Source organism: Polistes dominula, unplaced genomic scaffold (genome assembly GCF_049000335.1).
Source record: "Polistes dominula isolate Pdom_NZ unplaced genomic scaffold, Pdom_raw_medaka contig_68, whole genome shotgun sequence".
Taxonomy (NCBI): Eukaryota; Metazoa; Arthropoda; class Insecta; order Hymenoptera; family Vespidae; genus Polistes; species Polistes dominula.
In genome coordinates, this window is record NW_028301034.1 from 171,709 (window position 1) to 189,042 (window position 17,334).

At 38.2% G+C, this 17,334-nt stretch overlaps 1 protein-coding gene and 1 long non-coding RNA gene across 2 annotated transcripts; one reads left to right on the forward strand and one right to left on the reverse strand.

The window, feature by feature from the left end:
* Positions 1–1,908: 1,908 nt before the first annotated feature.
* On the forward strand, positions 1,909–2,565 carry LOC149031846 (uncharacterized). The gene has a single exon (XM_089174492.1). It carries the CDS (start codon positions 1,909–1,911, stop codon positions 2,563–2,565), a length of 657 nt encoding a protein of 218 aa, XP_089030618.1.
* Positions 2,566–3,431: 866 nt separating this feature from the next.
* Positions 3,432–4,783, reverse strand: LOC149031847 (uncharacterized). The gene is made up of 2 exons (XR_016177267.1): positions 3,712–4,783; positions 3,432–3,655 (listed from the first exon to the last, which is right to left on the reverse strand). It is a non-coding gene; the product is annotated as an uncharacterized LOC149031847 (long non-coding RNA).
* Positions 4,784–17,334: the final 12,551 nt, after the last annotated feature.

The following is a 17,334-nucleotide window of genomic DNA, read 5'->3' on the forward strand; positions in this document are numbered from 1 at the left end:
ACTAAAAACGGGCCTGTATTATTTACTCTTTTGTCAGGATCGTCCGTCGTTGAATGTGGTGAAGAATACTGCGACAGATCGAATCGGCTGCGACGCTTGTACTTTATAATTTAATAAATATCCAATATGTTGTAGCTTATACTTAATATCTAATATGTAATAGCTAGTATCCTATTAGTTAATAAATATCAAATATTATGCGGCTTGTGCTTTGTTAGTGTTTACTCAATATGTAGTATATGTGAAGCTTGTACTTTGTAATTTTATAAAATAAATTATACTCGTTCAAACAAAGAGAGAGACAGAGAGAGAGAGAGAAAGAGAGAGAGAGAGAGAGTGTACGATCCAAAAGGATCATACGGTAATTAGCAGTATTCAAAATTCGCGCGCATCCACCTCCATCGATTAAAGGTCTAGATCGATACTCATGGTGAGCATCGATCAACTACTAGTAACTACCGAAGCGCCCCTCTAGTCACCCCCACCTCTCGCCTCCCCACTTCTTACCTCCAGTCCGTACGCCCTGCGTGGCCAGTACAAAAGGACATTCTTACAGTCCACTATAGGAAGCCTGTGAATACATATTGAAATCAAAGGAGTTAAATTAAGTTAGTTAAGGAACGTAAGCAAAGCGAGCGAGAGCATACAATTAATGATCAGAGGAATTTTCATTGAAGAATCTTTTGGTCATAACATTCTGGTGCAATCCTGTAAGGTGCGAGTTCCCGACTTCTGATTTACGAAGCAGTGAATAGACTATCACCACGCCGAGCAAACCGATTAGAGAACAACGAAGTCGAGAAAGTCCGCTATCTTGCGAACATCTTCATCGCCCAGCTCACCCATCATCACGAAAGATCTAGAAACGAGATAAGTAGTTTCAATTATCCGTGTGTGCGCTTATGCGTACACACCTTTGTTCATTAACATATATTTCAAGTGAAACTGCGCCTTCGAATCCAGTAGAAGTTTGCAATTTCTAATATCATTATTCATTTATTCATCATTTGTAAGAAATTTCATATTAAGCTTTGAATCGATATATGAATAACTTAATTATTAATATCAACGGTAGAAACGTATAGATTCATGAAATAGTTATTTCTCAATCACGCGGAAATCGCTTTATCCTTGTACAAATAACGATAACATTTTGGCGGCCCCACCGTCACGCCGCATTCCTTTATCTGAACGGTCGATTAGAAATCGAAGACGCCGTGACGTGTAGAGGGTTTCTACATAGTAAAAATAAAACTAGACTAAATTTTCTTTGCGACTTGCTTTTCTTTATTGAACAATTATCAACGGCGACGTACAAACTAGTAATTACTTCCTGTTAGCGTGGTTCCCTAACCTTCTAGTAACTTTAGAGAGCGCGATCTTCGGTCATTAGACGATAAATATAGGCGGAACTTTTCGCTACTCATCGTTCCTAAGATAACGCGATCGGATTCAGTAAACAAAATAGAAGGCAAAGTCATTATGTCTAAGTTGCGAAACACTATGAATCGTGAAGATATATCGTGCGTGTTCCCTTCGGCGAAGAAAGACACGATTACAGTCACCTACGCGGTATAGTCAGTTCCATAATCTCCGGAAGAAATTACACGCGAATATCGAACTCCGGAAGGAATATGAACAGATTACACATAAATACATCGATTTAAGACATATGTCGATCGTCAAAAACGAACCTATAGGAATTTGTTATCTTCCCCACCATGCGGTCATTAAATCAGCCAACACGACAACCAAGGTACGAGTCGTATTCAACGCCTCCGCGAAAATGATAAGAGACTTCCTCTCAACAGTACCTTATTAATTGGACGTATAATACAAGACACGTTAGTAAAACTCTTGTTAAGATTCCGAACGTATCAGTACGTATTGAACGCGGATATTGAGAAAATGTATCGGCAAATATGGATTCATCCAGACGATCGCCAATATCAACGGATATTTTGGTGGCATAACGAACAGATTCGCACGGTCGAACTTAATACGGTAACATTCGGAATAGCGTCAGCACCGTTTCTTGCCATACGAACCATCAAACAACTCGCGAAGGATGAAGGTGCTAATTATCCACTCGGAGCCGAAATACTTAACCGCGATCTATACGTAGACGACCTCATTACGGGAACTGATAATGTCGAAACCCTCGGAAAGATACGCGATCAAACTATTGAAATATTAAAACGAGGCGGTTTTAATATACGACAGTGGGCGTCTAACTTCCGACCGGTACTCGAAAATTTAGACATAAAAAACATCGATGTCGAGCTCTGCTCTGGGGAAAATCCTATTTTAAAGACACTCGGTATTTCATGGAACGCACATCATGATTGTTTAATTTACTCCGTCGCGCCAGTAGATATTCGCGAAAGAATTACCAAGCGACGAATTTTATCCGAAGTCGCAAAGATCTTTGATCCACTCGAACTTCTAGGACCCGTCATTCTAACAGCCAAAATCTTCATCCAAGACTGCTGGAAAACACACGTCGACTGGGATGAATCGGTACCCAATACGTTACATACCTCGTGGATAACGTTCGCAGAATAATGGACATTAATTGACAGTTTAACGATAGAAAGACGCATTACACTCGACGAGCCGATTGACGTGCAAGTGCATGGTTTTGCGATGCAAGTCAATCTGGTTACGGCGGCTGCTTATATGTAAGATCGCGAGATAAATTCGGTAACTCATATGTACGTCTACTTTGCGCGAAAGGTCGTGTGGCTTCCCTTAAGGATACCACTATACCACGTTTAGAGTTATGCGGAGCATTAACACTCGCGCGATTATATAGAGAAGTCCGATTCGATGATTGTACTGGGTTGGCTGAAAAGAGACTCCAATACGTTAAAAATATACTCGGCAAATCGCGTGAGTTATGTTACAAGCGTCCGAAATAGAGAATTACGAATACGCAAGAAAATAACGATAACGGATTTCTTTGGTTCGGATAGGCAAGTAAATAATCGAACTAAAAGCGTTGATTAAAATACTTCCGATTTATTTACGTCTTTACAATTAAGAAGCCCGACAGAGAATGATCGTCGCTGACGCGAAGGCAGCGATGGATAGCACCTTCCCTTGCCCTTCCATCGTAATCGAGCACCAGGAGGATGTTTAGTCTACTCATGCTGATAACGGGGCCGGCCGCCCGGGCATTCCAGAGGCCCGGTGGCCGAGTCATATGACTCGTGCGCGAAATACAAGAAATCTGTGTAGGTATCACATGACAACGTGTGCGATCCGGAGACAACCCAGCGGACGCTTTATCAAGGAGAATGCTTCCGCGCGAGTTCCTAAAAGAACGATGCATGGAAAGGGAATTTGTTTGACACTAGAACTACCGGAAAAAAAACAATGCTACTTCTACCAAGAAGTATATATCATTTATAATCGTAAAAACAGAAGAATTTTTTTATTGTTTTGTTTTATATTATCATATAGAATGAATATAAGGGTATGGAAATACATCTACATGATGACAATTTTTAAAAATATAATAATTTAATTATAATAACAACATTTTTAATGATACTAACAAGTATAAATAGAACTTTTAGAAACAAAAAGAAGAAAATAAACATACAATAAAGTAAATATAAGAAGTATTTTATTATTAAAAATGTAATAGAATCTGAAATAGAAAAAAAATTATTTTTAATATAAAATATTTAAATGATTGTTATTTACCTGATTATGATTCGTCACATTTCTTACAAAAGTAATTTATCTTTGTAGTGCATTGTTTGCAAACATATTTTTTACATAAATTACAAATGACAGTAGTCTTATTATTATTGCAAAACCCTATTTGACACCATTTACGTGAAGAAGGTGAACTCGTTGATGTACTTGGAGCAGTAGTTTCTTGTTGCTTGATTTTTGATTGTACATATTCAATGGCAAGTTCATTTGCTAGTTGAAACAAGAAGTCTTGGCTAGATATTTTCTCACCTGTGGTTTCCTTATATAAGATCCAGGCATTTATGCCAGCTAAATCTAAAATGTTATAAAATACTTGGAGCGGCCATCTTCTAGATCCGGATTTTACGCTATATTTTTTTTCCGTAAATTCAAAATATTTTCTAATTCACTGTCCGAGGACTCTCGAACTTCTTCATGATCTTCAAACTCATCAAACTCATCATTATTACCACTATAAACTGTTTCAATATCTTCTTGGTCACTTTCTTCATCCTCGATATCAGAAGCTTCCATTGAAATATTGTTTATTTTTCGCAGCAAATCAGAAGTTTTTATACGTTTTGCCATTTTTTATGGATTACAAAAAATCGCTATATAACTAAAAAAATAGATGCTATTCCCACGACTATGGAATAAAGAATGATCGCGTAAAACTACATCGATTCTATTATTTCGATACACTACGGCAACGATTATATCACTATGTATTATCGCCAGATAAGCAGTCACATGAGAGAAAATATTACAACAAAGAATAATACATTCGTCTAAATATCTTATCGACGGTGTTGATTTCAAAAAACAGATATTTTCAGATTTATGTCGAATTTAAGAAGTACCAGTCAAAATGACTGGTATTGGTAGAAGTAGCAAATGCCAAAATTTATTCGAATTCTGTTTAAGTTATAAAAAAATAAAAATTATTTTTACAAACCATTCTTTATATCTAGAAAAGTCATCATATAATTTTGAGAAAAAAATGTAACGTGAGGTGGGAATTAAATAATGAAGTTGCGCGACCAGTCATTTTGACTGGTCTGGTAGTTCTAGTGTTAATTGCCGGACGTAAAAAGATTATCGGTATTAACGACGTGAATTGAATCAAGAAGCATATTTCAGCGATTCTCTAGTTACACGCGATTATTAAAAATTGTAACTCGATGCTAACGATGGCTTAGAACTAACTCATATAAGGGAGAATTGTCTACCGCAGAAATAACTGAAACGGAACGACGCGTTTTTTAAAAATCGTGCAAGACTTACAATGTCACGCCGAAAGAGAAGGGTGAAAACAGCGGGGGGAGTCAAGAGCGCAAGGCTCGTCGCGTTAAATCCGATTCTTGACGAAGAAGGTTTAATTTAGTGGGGGGTCGAGTGCGGAACGCAAATTTAAGTTTCCACGATAGATGTCCGTCATTATTGCCCTCACATCACCACGTCACCGATCTCATCCGAAAGCTCCATGAACAAAACTTTCACGCCGGTATACAGACTACCCTCTATGCCCTTCGACAACGTTTTTGATTCCTCGACGGTAAGAATCAAGTGCGAAGAATCGTGCGTCATTGCGTCCATGGCATTCGATTCCGTGCATCCGGCATCCAGTATAAAATGGGGAATTCATCAAGCTCGCGAGTGCAGGAAGCCACTGCATTCTCCCACGTCCGAGTAGATTTCTTCGGTCCAATCTACGCGAAAGAAAAGAAGTACCGTAATAAAGGTCGCGTTAAAACATACGGGTGCATCTTCCTCTGCATGACTATCCAGACTGTACACATCGAATTAGTCAGCGATCTGACTACAGATGCCTTTTTGGCCGCTTTCCGGCGGTTTGTAAGTTGAAAACTATTCCCACTCACGTTTATTCTGATAATGGAACCAACTTCGTCGGGGCTAATACCCAGCTAAAGAAACTGTATGCCTTGCTCGAGTCGGACGAGTATAAGGCGAAGAGCCATGATTTCGCTGCAGATTGTAAAATCTCATGACCTTTCTATCATCCCCTGTTACCTTATTTTAGAGGTCTGGGGGGAAATTGCAGTCAAATCTTTCAAACATCATTTTAGACGAAACGTGGGCGAACTGCTCTTCGCATACGAAGAAGTAGACCACATTCGTTATCGAAATCGAAGTTATCTTAAATTTACGCCCGTTAAGCTTCATTTCGTCAGACTTAAATGACGCAACCATACTAACGCCTGCACATTTCTTTTAGATTAAAGGAACGTTTACGACATTGACGGAGGAAAATTATTACATTAAGACTCCCGCCAATCGATTGTCTTCAAGGAAACATCAAGAATGGATCCCACTCCAGCACAAAATCAAGGGAATACCTCCGTCATGCTCATTGACAAAATTCAACTACACAGGAGATGCCCGTGAAGACGGTCCACGGAATTGTCAAGCACAATGTAACAACTATTTGTTGATACTCATTGTGAGCATCGATCAACTACTAGTAACTACCGAAGCGCCCCTCTAGTCACCCCCACCTCTCGCCTCCCCACTTCTCACCCCCAGTCCGTACGCCCTGCTGGGACAGTACAAAAGGACATTCTTAAAGTCCATTATAGGAAGCCTGTGAATACATATCGAAATCAAAGGAGTTGAGCTAAGTTAGTTAAGGAACGTAAGCGAGGCGAGCGAGAGCATATAATTAATGATCAGAGGAATTTCCATTGAAGAATCTTTTGGTCATAACACTCGTAGATGGGAAAATTATTGAGTAGACCTCCATCAACTAACAAATTGCCATTGGCATCTTGCGTTGGACTAAATATTAAGAGTAATGCGGCAGACGCGTAGATGGTTTTGGCCAAAGTGGCGTGTGGTGTGGTGGCAGCATTACATTACGTACAACCGTCGTGTCAATCAATCGAGTCGAAAAATACGTTAAATTGTGTCGCCTGAGTTGATAGAGTTCGAACAGTGTAGTATCTAGTGTAACATTGTACGGACTTAGGGGTAAAACGTGGTGTTCGAGCTAACGCATTAAATTGCTCGCATCGCTTAGACCGCCGGAATATATAATTTTCGTAGCCATTGCTACGCAACAAATGTAAGAACTTGGAGAATCTTGCATTTCGGGGTAATTTGTTGTAGGCTTCTTCCAGCTCAATCAGATCAACAGTCAAATAGAAATCCAGAGAGTCGGAGGCCACATACGTGTTCGAAGTGTTGACAAAGGCAAACGCGGTCCGCATTCACGCAAATAATTTGAGCCTTGTTCGCGTAAGCCTGCAACAATTCGGTTTGTCGATTAGCCAAAACCACAAAGACAACACCTCGTGGATCGCAGCACTCTTTGCGACACTCCAAAGTTGTGCGTTTTTTTATGTTACATCGAAAGTTAGAGTGTGTCTTGGGGATATAAGGGTCTATGATATAGACCCTTCTCCGTGTTGCCGGTCAAACTAGCTGAGAACATCTTGCCATTCTCCAGTGCGCACCGAGAGAAAAACTCTTTGATCGTCTCTATTTTGTACATCTATATAGTAAGCAAAATCAAGCGTCGGGGTTTTTTCTCCCTAAGAAATATATATATACTTTATATTGCCGGATAATATAGTATAAATATTTCATCTAAGAAGAAAATGGACAACGCTGGCATCACTTTTTCCAATCTCACTGAGTTCTACAGGTATACGCTGGAGAATCGCAATGGTTTGCTACAATCTCCGGCAAATCAGGTCAATCTGATTGCCGAGGCCGAGACTCTTGGCGAGAATGAATATTTAACATCCATGACACCCACCTTCAAGACCATCTTTGTGGCCATTTACAATATGCTGAATGTCAATTATCGCAATTATTTGGATGAAAACCGTAAACGTGGTATTAGCCGAGACGTGCCGAAACGCGAGGATGGCATTAGCGATGCAATACAAAGATGCCATTCACCACCAATTACGGCCGCAGTGGCAGCTTTCTGTTTACACACAGTACACGAAGAACGTGTTCGTTACTATGGCATCCTACGTGCGCTCTCGGGCGAATATGCTTCTGTGAATGAGGTATTAAAGACCGTACGTGATTCTACAACTATTGACGAATTTAAGGCTGACGTGCCACTGAAAAGTCAGAAATTCATAATACAATCGATGATGGAATTGTCGGAGATTTGGAAAGATCACAGCTTTTCTCGTCTCGCCATTACCATCAATGAGAATCTTTACAATAAAGCGGTTAAACATTTATTCGCTTAAGAATACTTCCACGCGAACAGCAGCAACCGATCTTCGCCTTCTTGATTCGATGTGAGACTAGAGTGTGTATTATACGAGTGTTTTTTTTTAACTATTATTTTTTAAAAAATAATAAAAAATAAAGGCCCCTTGCGGGGACTCGAACCCGCGAACCCCGATGCGTGAGTCGAGCGCTCTACTTTTTTTTTTTTTTTTGAAAAAGTTTATTTGCTTTATTAAAAAATACAATCTTATTTACAGGTTTAACACTTATAACTAGGCAGCAAATAATACTTAAAAACCGGCCTTTAATATCACATGTTTTCATTCCTTAATGTTTGTCTCCACGCTTGGAGCTACTTACATTGATGCTATCTCTATCTGTACTAATATTGCAGAATTTTATCACTAAGGCATTCGCTTTGGTTAGGGTTTAACTAATGTATAAATTAATTCTATAGTTGAAACTTATACTAGTGATGAAAAAGTAGTATAACAAAAGAAAAAACATCACTTTGTCTCTGGTAATGTTATAAATAGAGAAAAAAAAAGAAAAAAAGTAAAAAAAAAAGTACATTATGTATTATGTCGTATCAAAGTATATCATGTGTTAAGTCTTATCTTCTCCATATTAGCCTATGTAATACTGATATGTTTCGTTATTGTCTTTTCAGTCTTATATTTCATACCAGCCCCTCTTTCTTCTGTCTATGAGTTCTTTTCTATGAGCTGGTTCTCCCCTTAGCCACCAGTACTTGTTACTTAGCCTTCTGAAGTCCATTTTGTCGCAATCTGGGATTGTCATTGAGTAGACCCAGTCCGTGTTCGGCGACAAGATGTCTTCTGGCCTTAACTCAATTTTCTTGTTGGCTTGGTGTCGGCGCCAATGGTATATGATCGGCCTGTTATTGGCGTCTTGGATCACTCCAATTTTATCGAAGTATGTGAACGCCTGCGGAGGGATACACGCCGAGTTATGGTTCCTTGTTATCACCTTCGTGTCGTCGATTAACGCCAGTCGTTTTATTTCGTTATTAGCACTGGTTGGCATTTTGCTTAAGTAATCTCTTGTTAGTTTTATGATGAAGTTGTCTATTCGTGGAATCCCCGCCAGGTTGTAGAGTATCCTATTACTGATGATTTTTTTGTAGTTTGATTCTCTTGATCGGTATACTCCAAGGCATGCTTTTAAGCATTTCCTTTCGAAGATTCTTAGTTTTTCCATTTGAGATGCGCTGGCGTTCCACCATATGGGCGCCGCGTAGGTAAGTATCGGTCTTATTAGCAGTTGGTAGCAAATCACCTTGGCCTTTCCATTTAGCCCTCTTGCGTGGAAAAGTCTGCTATTTGCCTTGAAAGCCATTCGTGCTTTATTCAATTGTGTCTCGAGATGTCCGTTGAGCTTGGTGAGATGTTCAATGTGCATCCCTAGATATTTTACTGTAGTTTTTCTTGGTATTTGTATTATTTCTCCTGTATTTGGGTCCGTCGCCCTTATTCCGAAATCATTTCTGTTTCTTTTTTGATATCTGCCCATGTGTTCACTAGTTCTTCTGAACAGGATAGTCTCGCATTTTTGATGATTTACCCTCAGGTTCCACATTCTGTAGAACCGATTGATTTTATCATGTAGATCTTGGAGCTGTTCCTTGATCTTGTCTGGTGTTTTTTCAGACACGCAAACAATCACGTCATCTGCGAATGCAATAGCTCGTTTGTTCTCCTTGTTCAGATTGAACATTTTTAGTAGCGATACTGTGAAGATGACAAAAAGTATTGGGGATGAAACTGTGCCCTGTTGTAGCCCTTCTTCAATGTTAAAAGTTCTGCTCGAGGTATTGTTACCGTCCCAGGTTATAAATCTTTTGTTGTGCACCATGTCCCATGTAATAAGAGTTAGCCATGCTGGGAACCCTAGTTTTGTTAATTTGTATATTAATCCATCTAGCCACACCGAATCAAATGCCTTTTCCAGGTCAATCAGTACAGCCCCTATCATTCGGTTGTAGTGAAGTTCTTCTGTTAGGAAGTCCAGTAGGTAGTGGATAGCATGGATTGTGGAATGCTTATGTCTGAACCCAAATTGCTGGTTTGGGATTATAGAATTATCTTGGCAGAATTTATTTATCTGTGCTGTAATGATTGACTCATAGACCTTACTGAGTGCCGGCGTTAAGCTTATCGGTCTGTAGCTCGATGGCTTTCCTGGGTCCTTATTTTTTTTGAGTATTGGTAATACTTTGGCTTTTTTCCATATTTTTGGATAGTAGTAATGGTTTAGCGCGTTGTTGAAAATGACTACGAGGTTGCTCACTACATTTGCTGGCAGATGTTTTAGCACTATGGGGGGTATCCCGTCCAGCCCACTGGAGGTCTTGTTGGGTAGATGCTTAAGTATTTTGTCTAGGCTGTTATAGTTGCAGTAGTAGGCATTGGCTGCCTCGTAATTCGGACGAGTTGCTCTGTTGATATCACTGAAGTTTAGGTGTGTGCGTTTTGTTCTCCTGTTTTGTTCTAGTTCTTGTTTGATTTTTTTTGCCTTAGCTTCTACAATTTCCTTTAGCCTTGTGCCGTTGTTAAGGTGTCTTGTGGAATTTATGGATTCTAAGTAGTTGCCAATCACATTTAGTTTAGTTGTTGGGTCTGAGATGATTATTTTACCTTCGGTGTTTATGTTATCGGTGTTAATGTTTAGTTTATTAATGATTGGGTCGTTGGGATCGACCACCTGATCGCCAATCTTAACCCATTCTTTGCTTCTTAGCAGTCTGTTAATTTTAGGGAAGAAGGTAGACGCATCTTGGTGGCTTATCTGTTTTAGCTGCCCTTCGTAATAGCTGGTCGTCGCCCTAGCAAATTCTTTTCTTAATTGCTCTTTAATGCATTTTATGATTACCTTGGTTATTAATATTTCGCTTCTCCATCTGCTTGGGTTGTTCTTTTGCATTTTGTGAAGTGTTTGGATGTACCATGTTTTGCTCTTTTGCAGTTTTTTTATTTTGGCATTGAGGTATTTGTGAATATTGTTATGCGGTTTGAATTTTGGTACTGTTTGTTCAATGGTTGTCAGTAGTACATCGTTTAGCTCAGTAATGCTATTATCTATTTCGTCTATGTCTAGGTTTCTATTGTCTGGGATTTTGCTGGTATAGTTCTTTTGTAGTTTTTTCCTAAATTTGGTCCATTTTGTTGCTTTGTAGTTGTATCTGTGTTTTTCGATTCTACTATTGTCATATTCTGCATGGTTAGGTAATTTCACTGTAAACTGTAGCGCTTGGTGGTCGCTATCATAAGAGCGGGTTTTGATTTTACCATTTACCAGGTCTATTATTTGGAGGTTCGTTAGGCAGATGTCTAGGTACGTTGAACTGTCCAAGCGGGTTGGCGTGGTGGTCGTGTATATTTTTACTCCGAACTTACTGGCATCGGAATATTCCCACTTTCTCATGTACCTGCCTCTTTCATTATCGGCGTGGTCGCCCCACTCAGTTCTTCTTGCGTTAAAGTCTCCAGCTATTACAAAGGCGCAGTCCCGATATTCGGCTTGAATTTTTGTCAATAGGTGGTTAAGTTCGTTGATGAATATAGTTTTATTGGAGTTAGTTGCATATAGACTCACTACAAACAAATTTTTAGGCAGATTATTGTTCGTTTTAATTTTTATTATTGTATATTCTATTATTTCATTACCTGCTGAAGTTGGGTATCTTACGACCTCATGGTTGATTTCCTTTTTTACTAAGATTGCTGTACCTCCTCCTTGCTTGGATTTCGGGCGGTCGGTTCTGACTATTTCATAGTTTTTATATTTGATTATGTGATTGGCATTGAGCTTTGTCTCCGATATTAGGGCGATATCCGGAGAGGCGTCCTCTAGAAGCGCTAGTAGTTCTAATCTTCTGACGTTGTGTTGTATTGAGTTCACATTTATCGCTATTATTTTTATTGTTTGGTTGTTAGACGTGTGTCTTAATCTCATGTTTTCATTTCTGTGTGCAGTATTAGTCATTTTTATAACCTAGCTGATCGAATAGAAAATTGACTTTGTTTTCTATATCTTCGAATCTGCTAATTTGACTGTTGAGTTTTTCAACTGTTCTGTCAATTTTTTGCATACTTCTCATTATTTCGTTTGCCCAGTATGGTACTTCCTTATTATTGTTATTTATGTCTTGTTGGTTAGCCGGCATTGGTTTTTGCCCTGATTTAAACCATGCGTTTTGCGTTGCTTCGGTTTGATAGGTAGGCCTAGTTTTTGGTAACAGTGGCCAGGCGTTAACGTCATTTATTATTTTTTCGTTTGCTCTACGCTGGAGGCTTTCGTTGATAACGGTTCTTCTTCTTATTCTCTCTATCGTTTCTTTTTTGCACATTTTCGATTGTTCTGCCGCGAATTTCCTATACGGGCAACCCTCGTAGGATGCCGGGTGTCCGCGTTTCCCACAGTTCACGCATATTAGCATATCTTTGGGGTCGTTTGCCGTGATTGGGCATTTGCCCCTTTCATGGCTTCCTCCGCATTTTACACATCTGTACATCATTTGGCACTGTGAGGAAGTGTGCCCCACTCTTTGGCAGTTTTTGCATTGCGTGATGCCTTTTTTGATCAGTTGCTCCCACCGCGTATTTTGGCTGAGCAATTGCTTTACCTTTAGCAGCTCCCTCTTGTTGCTGTCAGGTTTGATTTGTACGATGAAGTGTTGTTTCCTAAAGTTGCTCCTTTTGCAGGGCATTGCAATTACCTTTGTTATCTCGACGTTGCGGAGTTTGAGGTCTTCAAGTGCTCTTTTTATATCTTCACTGCTATATCCGCCGTAGAAGTTTTTTAATACAGCCGATTGTGGCTTTAATTCTTTTGGGGTGTATGTGTAAAATTGAGCGTTGCTTTCTTTTAACTTTTCTTTTATTAAGTTGTAGGTTTCGTTGTCCTTCGCTCTTATTAAGTGGCTACCGTTGTTTTGTTTGATTATGAAATTCTGGGAGCTTATCCCTTTCTCCGTTAGTGCGTCAGTGGTTACTTTGACGTCATCGCCCATTATGAAGATGGGCTGAGGTTTTGAGCGTCTGTGCTGCTCCCTGCTGGTCGCATTACACGCTTCGTTCGTTTCACCTTCCTCGGTGGTTTCGTGCTCCGCCGCCAGTCGGCGCTGTGAGTTACTAGTTTGGGGGCCCTCTTGGGTCAGTGTCTCGAATTGGTTTTTTGTTTCTATTTCCCTAGATGTTTCTTTATTGTTTCTTATCTTACTTGGTCTCTTTGGTTGTTCCCATCCATTTTCTATTTCTATGGACGGCGTGGACGCATCTGATCCCTTTCTTTTTCGCGTTACCAAATTTGGTTTAACTTCTTCACGCTTTGGCTCCATTTTTGCCATGAATTCTTTAAAAATTTTATCTAGCTGTAGAGAGTCACGGGTTCCGCTAGTATGTTTATATTGAGCACGCGGCTTATTATATTTTATCACTGGCGCGTTCACGCCATTGTTGTCGTCCGACGCCATTAGGACGCCGGTTTTTTTTTTTTTTTTTTTTTTTTTTTCCTCTTTTTTTTCTCCAACTATATTTGAATATATGTATAATAGGAATGTGGAGTAAAAAGGGCCATGTCACTTATGCACTCACTTATTTAACTGGCACGCAGCAGTGGCTGCCAGGGATGAATTTCGCTTTCTATCGTTTTTGACGGTACGCGGCGTTCACGATGTTCACTCCTCGAGAGGTCAGGTGAGACTTCGAGCGCTCTACCGACTGAGCCATGCCGTTCTCTTTTAACTAGTGGTTATTACTTACCTTTTTATTCCAATTCTTATCTCAAACCGTAATATTTAAGTATTTCTTATATTAAAATAAACATTTTTCTTATTTTAATACAATAAATCTTACATGTATAATGTGTGACACATTGAAATTATTTCTGTCCAATGTGAATTATGAAAGCTATGAAAAATTTAAAAACTATGAAAACATTTGATCAATTGTTTGAGTTAATGTATATATTGATATAATACATGTGGGACGAACGCCTCCATGCCAAACTTGGTAAGCATTCGTGGAAGGGAACTGGTCGGTGGGCCCTGGATAGCTCAATTGGTTAAAGAGCAGTCGCCCGGAAAGCGAAAGATCCGTGGTTCGAGTCCCGGTCCAGTCAGTCCAGCGGTCCAGTTTTTTTTCACGAATCTTACATACATCATAAATTATATAAAGTAAATGTTTAATTCAAATATTCAAAATACAAATAGACATTCTTTATATAATTTAGTTTTTTCATATTCAAACTATTGTTTATGTTTAGATCAAATATAAATACAAGAAATAGGATATTTTTGTTCAAATAAATTATATTCAGATTACAGGATTTACAGGTAAAATATAATTATCACATCAATATAAATGCATTAATATCGTAAAAACTGCAAATAATTCCTATTATAGTTTATACTTTTAATTTATTTTAACAAATTTCTCATTATAAGCGTTGATGTATTTTTATGTTCTTTATTAATGAAAGACTGAAAATATATTACATACGTACGTACAAACTATAAATACTGTAATGGATTGTTTTCGATGAAGGGGAAATGCTTATAGGAATTTAATGGATTGCTTAAACACTTCGTATTCGTGCTCATTGCTTGCGGCAATACGATCATCACGCATACGCAAAATCTTATATTCTGGTGACAATTCGAAGATTTTATCCACAACACCGTGCTCGGGTAGAGTTACTTGCTCACCACCAATCTTAAATTGATAGGGAGCAATGCATTTGGCGTCGATCGTTGGCATTTTCCACTTTATAATTAGATCATTTTGAACAATGATGAATATATCGTAGAGAGTTTCATCGTAGGTCTGTGGTTTGGGCGCGTCGTAGAATCGTTGTACTTCAATTGGATTTCCGTCTGCACGCATTGACAAAATGTTCCGATCAATGTAGTCCAATATTTGAATATTACTAACTGCCTCACTCATATAAATATGTTTGTCGTTGAAACGTGTGCCTATAACTTCTAAAATGACAATTCTATCGTCCATTAGTTCGACCAAGAGGCAGAGATTTTTCAAGAATGGATGATATCCCTAAAAAGTGACGATACTAATGTTCTTTGCGTCTGGTCAAATGAACGCACAATTCTCCTTCTGACTGTTGATCATCATTTTTGCTTTAATGCCGTTCCACTTGTATGCCCACTTGTAGGGCTCGTCTTTGTTGAAGCAATGCCACATTTAAACTTTTGTCATGATACACGAGTAGATATTTTCCAACAGTAGATTTTGCATTTGTCCATAATGTCGATTGCTGACAGCCACTTTCATAAGTTTTTGCTTCAAATGTAAAATCTTCTCATACGACGTCGACGAATCATACTCAATTTCGTATTCCACCGTAAAACGTTCTCCCTTGCTGCACTCCTCCTTATTGTAGGCAATCCGTATGACATGTGTGGCGTCCAAGTTGCATGTTTGTATGATTCGATGGGTGGCTTTTACGGCTTCGCTAAACTGATCGATACTCGTGGCCACCTCGCTGGCCGTAGTTCTTACCGTAGTTGAACAAAAATATCCTATTTCTTGTATTTATATTTGATCTAAACATAAACAACAGTTTGAATATGAATAAACTAAATTATAGAAACAATGTCTATTTGTATTTTGAATATTTGAATTAAACAGTTACTTTCTATAATTTATGATGTATTTTACCTATATATACAGTAACTCGAACAATTGATTTGGTACAATGGATTTTGATATAGTGGTACATTATAATAGCGACTCGTGTCCATGTGTTCGGACATAGTGTGCCACTCCGGCGTGTCTGCCAACTTCGGTTACACTCGACTTCTTTCGACATCCCGAACACACGGACATGGATAACTTTCATTGTGTGCAATCCCACAGTGGCACAGGGAGAGGGTACGATTAACTCACGATCTGGCTGCACTGAGGGATTCTCATTCTATTCCTTGGCTGGACGCCTGTGAGTACGCATCTAAGTAGAAGCGAGAGAGCAAAAAGCTAAGTAAATTAAGTTGAGTTAAGTCAAGAGAATTTAAGTCGTTACGAGTGATGAGTGGGATCGTATGCGAAGCGGACGAGAGGTGAGATCGTTTCATTATATTTGTTTCACATTGACGGTAATTTCCCGCGTGGTAACGCCACGTGGTGGATTCTCATTGTTATAATCTAATATCATCCAGGGTTTTTATGCCGCAAGGCTTTTCCCTGACGAGCCAATAAAGCATTGCATCTTTATTTTGGCTCAACCACGTGTTTGATTAATTTTATTCTAATCCCTTCTTCCTCATCCCCAGTAACTATTTACCAGAGGACTCTTTATTGAGGAATCTAAGCAATAACAGGTAGGTCTGACAAATAATAACGCAGTTATAATAGAAAAAGTAAGATGTAATATTTATTATAAGATTCGTTAAAAGTAATTTACTGCACAGCTAACCCAGTGAACACAAGACCAATGATATCATACATAGGTCATACAGTGATCTTCAAATTTTTTCGTAGACATGACGTAAAGGTAACTTATTTATAACCTTAATATAAAGTCATATGTTCTGACTTTAAAATGACGTAATAATTCCATCATATTATTACAGCAAAAAACGAAAGGTTGAAATGTTGTTTTTTTTTTAAACTTTGTATTTTTAGACTATAAATTAAGTATATAATATTGTAAAATTGTTTAATTGTATTAATTTAATTTAAAAAAAAATAAATTAAAAATTTTTTTTCAATTAAATAAAAAAAATAGGAAACTAACTCAGCTTACTCTTGGACTGGCAGGGATAATCGCAGATTTAGACAAAGTTTTTTCTAGAAAATGAAAAAAAATGAAAAATGGCGAACTTCAAGAAAATAACGGGTTTTCTCAAAATAAATGCGAAAATTTTATGGATTTTATAATTTTGAAATTTTTTGGTATTTTTTTCTGAAAAGTACATTTAAAACAAATATTTAAAAAAAACGTTCCAATAGATTGAATTTTAAAGAAGTTATAGCCATTTCAAAAAAAGAGCCATTTTTTCAAAAATTAAAAATTTTTTTGGGTTTGGTAAAAAAATTTGAAAAAATTTAAAAATTGTTTTTCATAGGGTAGCATAGGATAAAAAACTTTCAGCCAAATCGAAAGGGGTCAGGGTCAAAAGTGACCGATTTAACGTGGAATGCCCCGTATATATATATATATATATATATATATATATATATATATCATCAAACCTTCATGTGTACTGATTTCTGTCTCTGAATATCTTTTGAACGCTTAATTTAATCGCCAGAACATAAGACACCATTTTTATAGAGCAGTTAATTTCCTACAAAAAGCGGTACTACGGTGAGACAACTAAAAGACTGGGAGATCTTTTCAAAGCGACTGGAAAGAGACTTTTACGGGCTCCAGAAACAG

Excerpts from the sequence above, each read along its gene's own strand:
- LOC149031846 (XM_089174492.1), top strand. The coding sequence starts at position 1,909 with ATGTATCGGCAAATATGGATTCATCCAGACGATCGCCAATATCAACGG.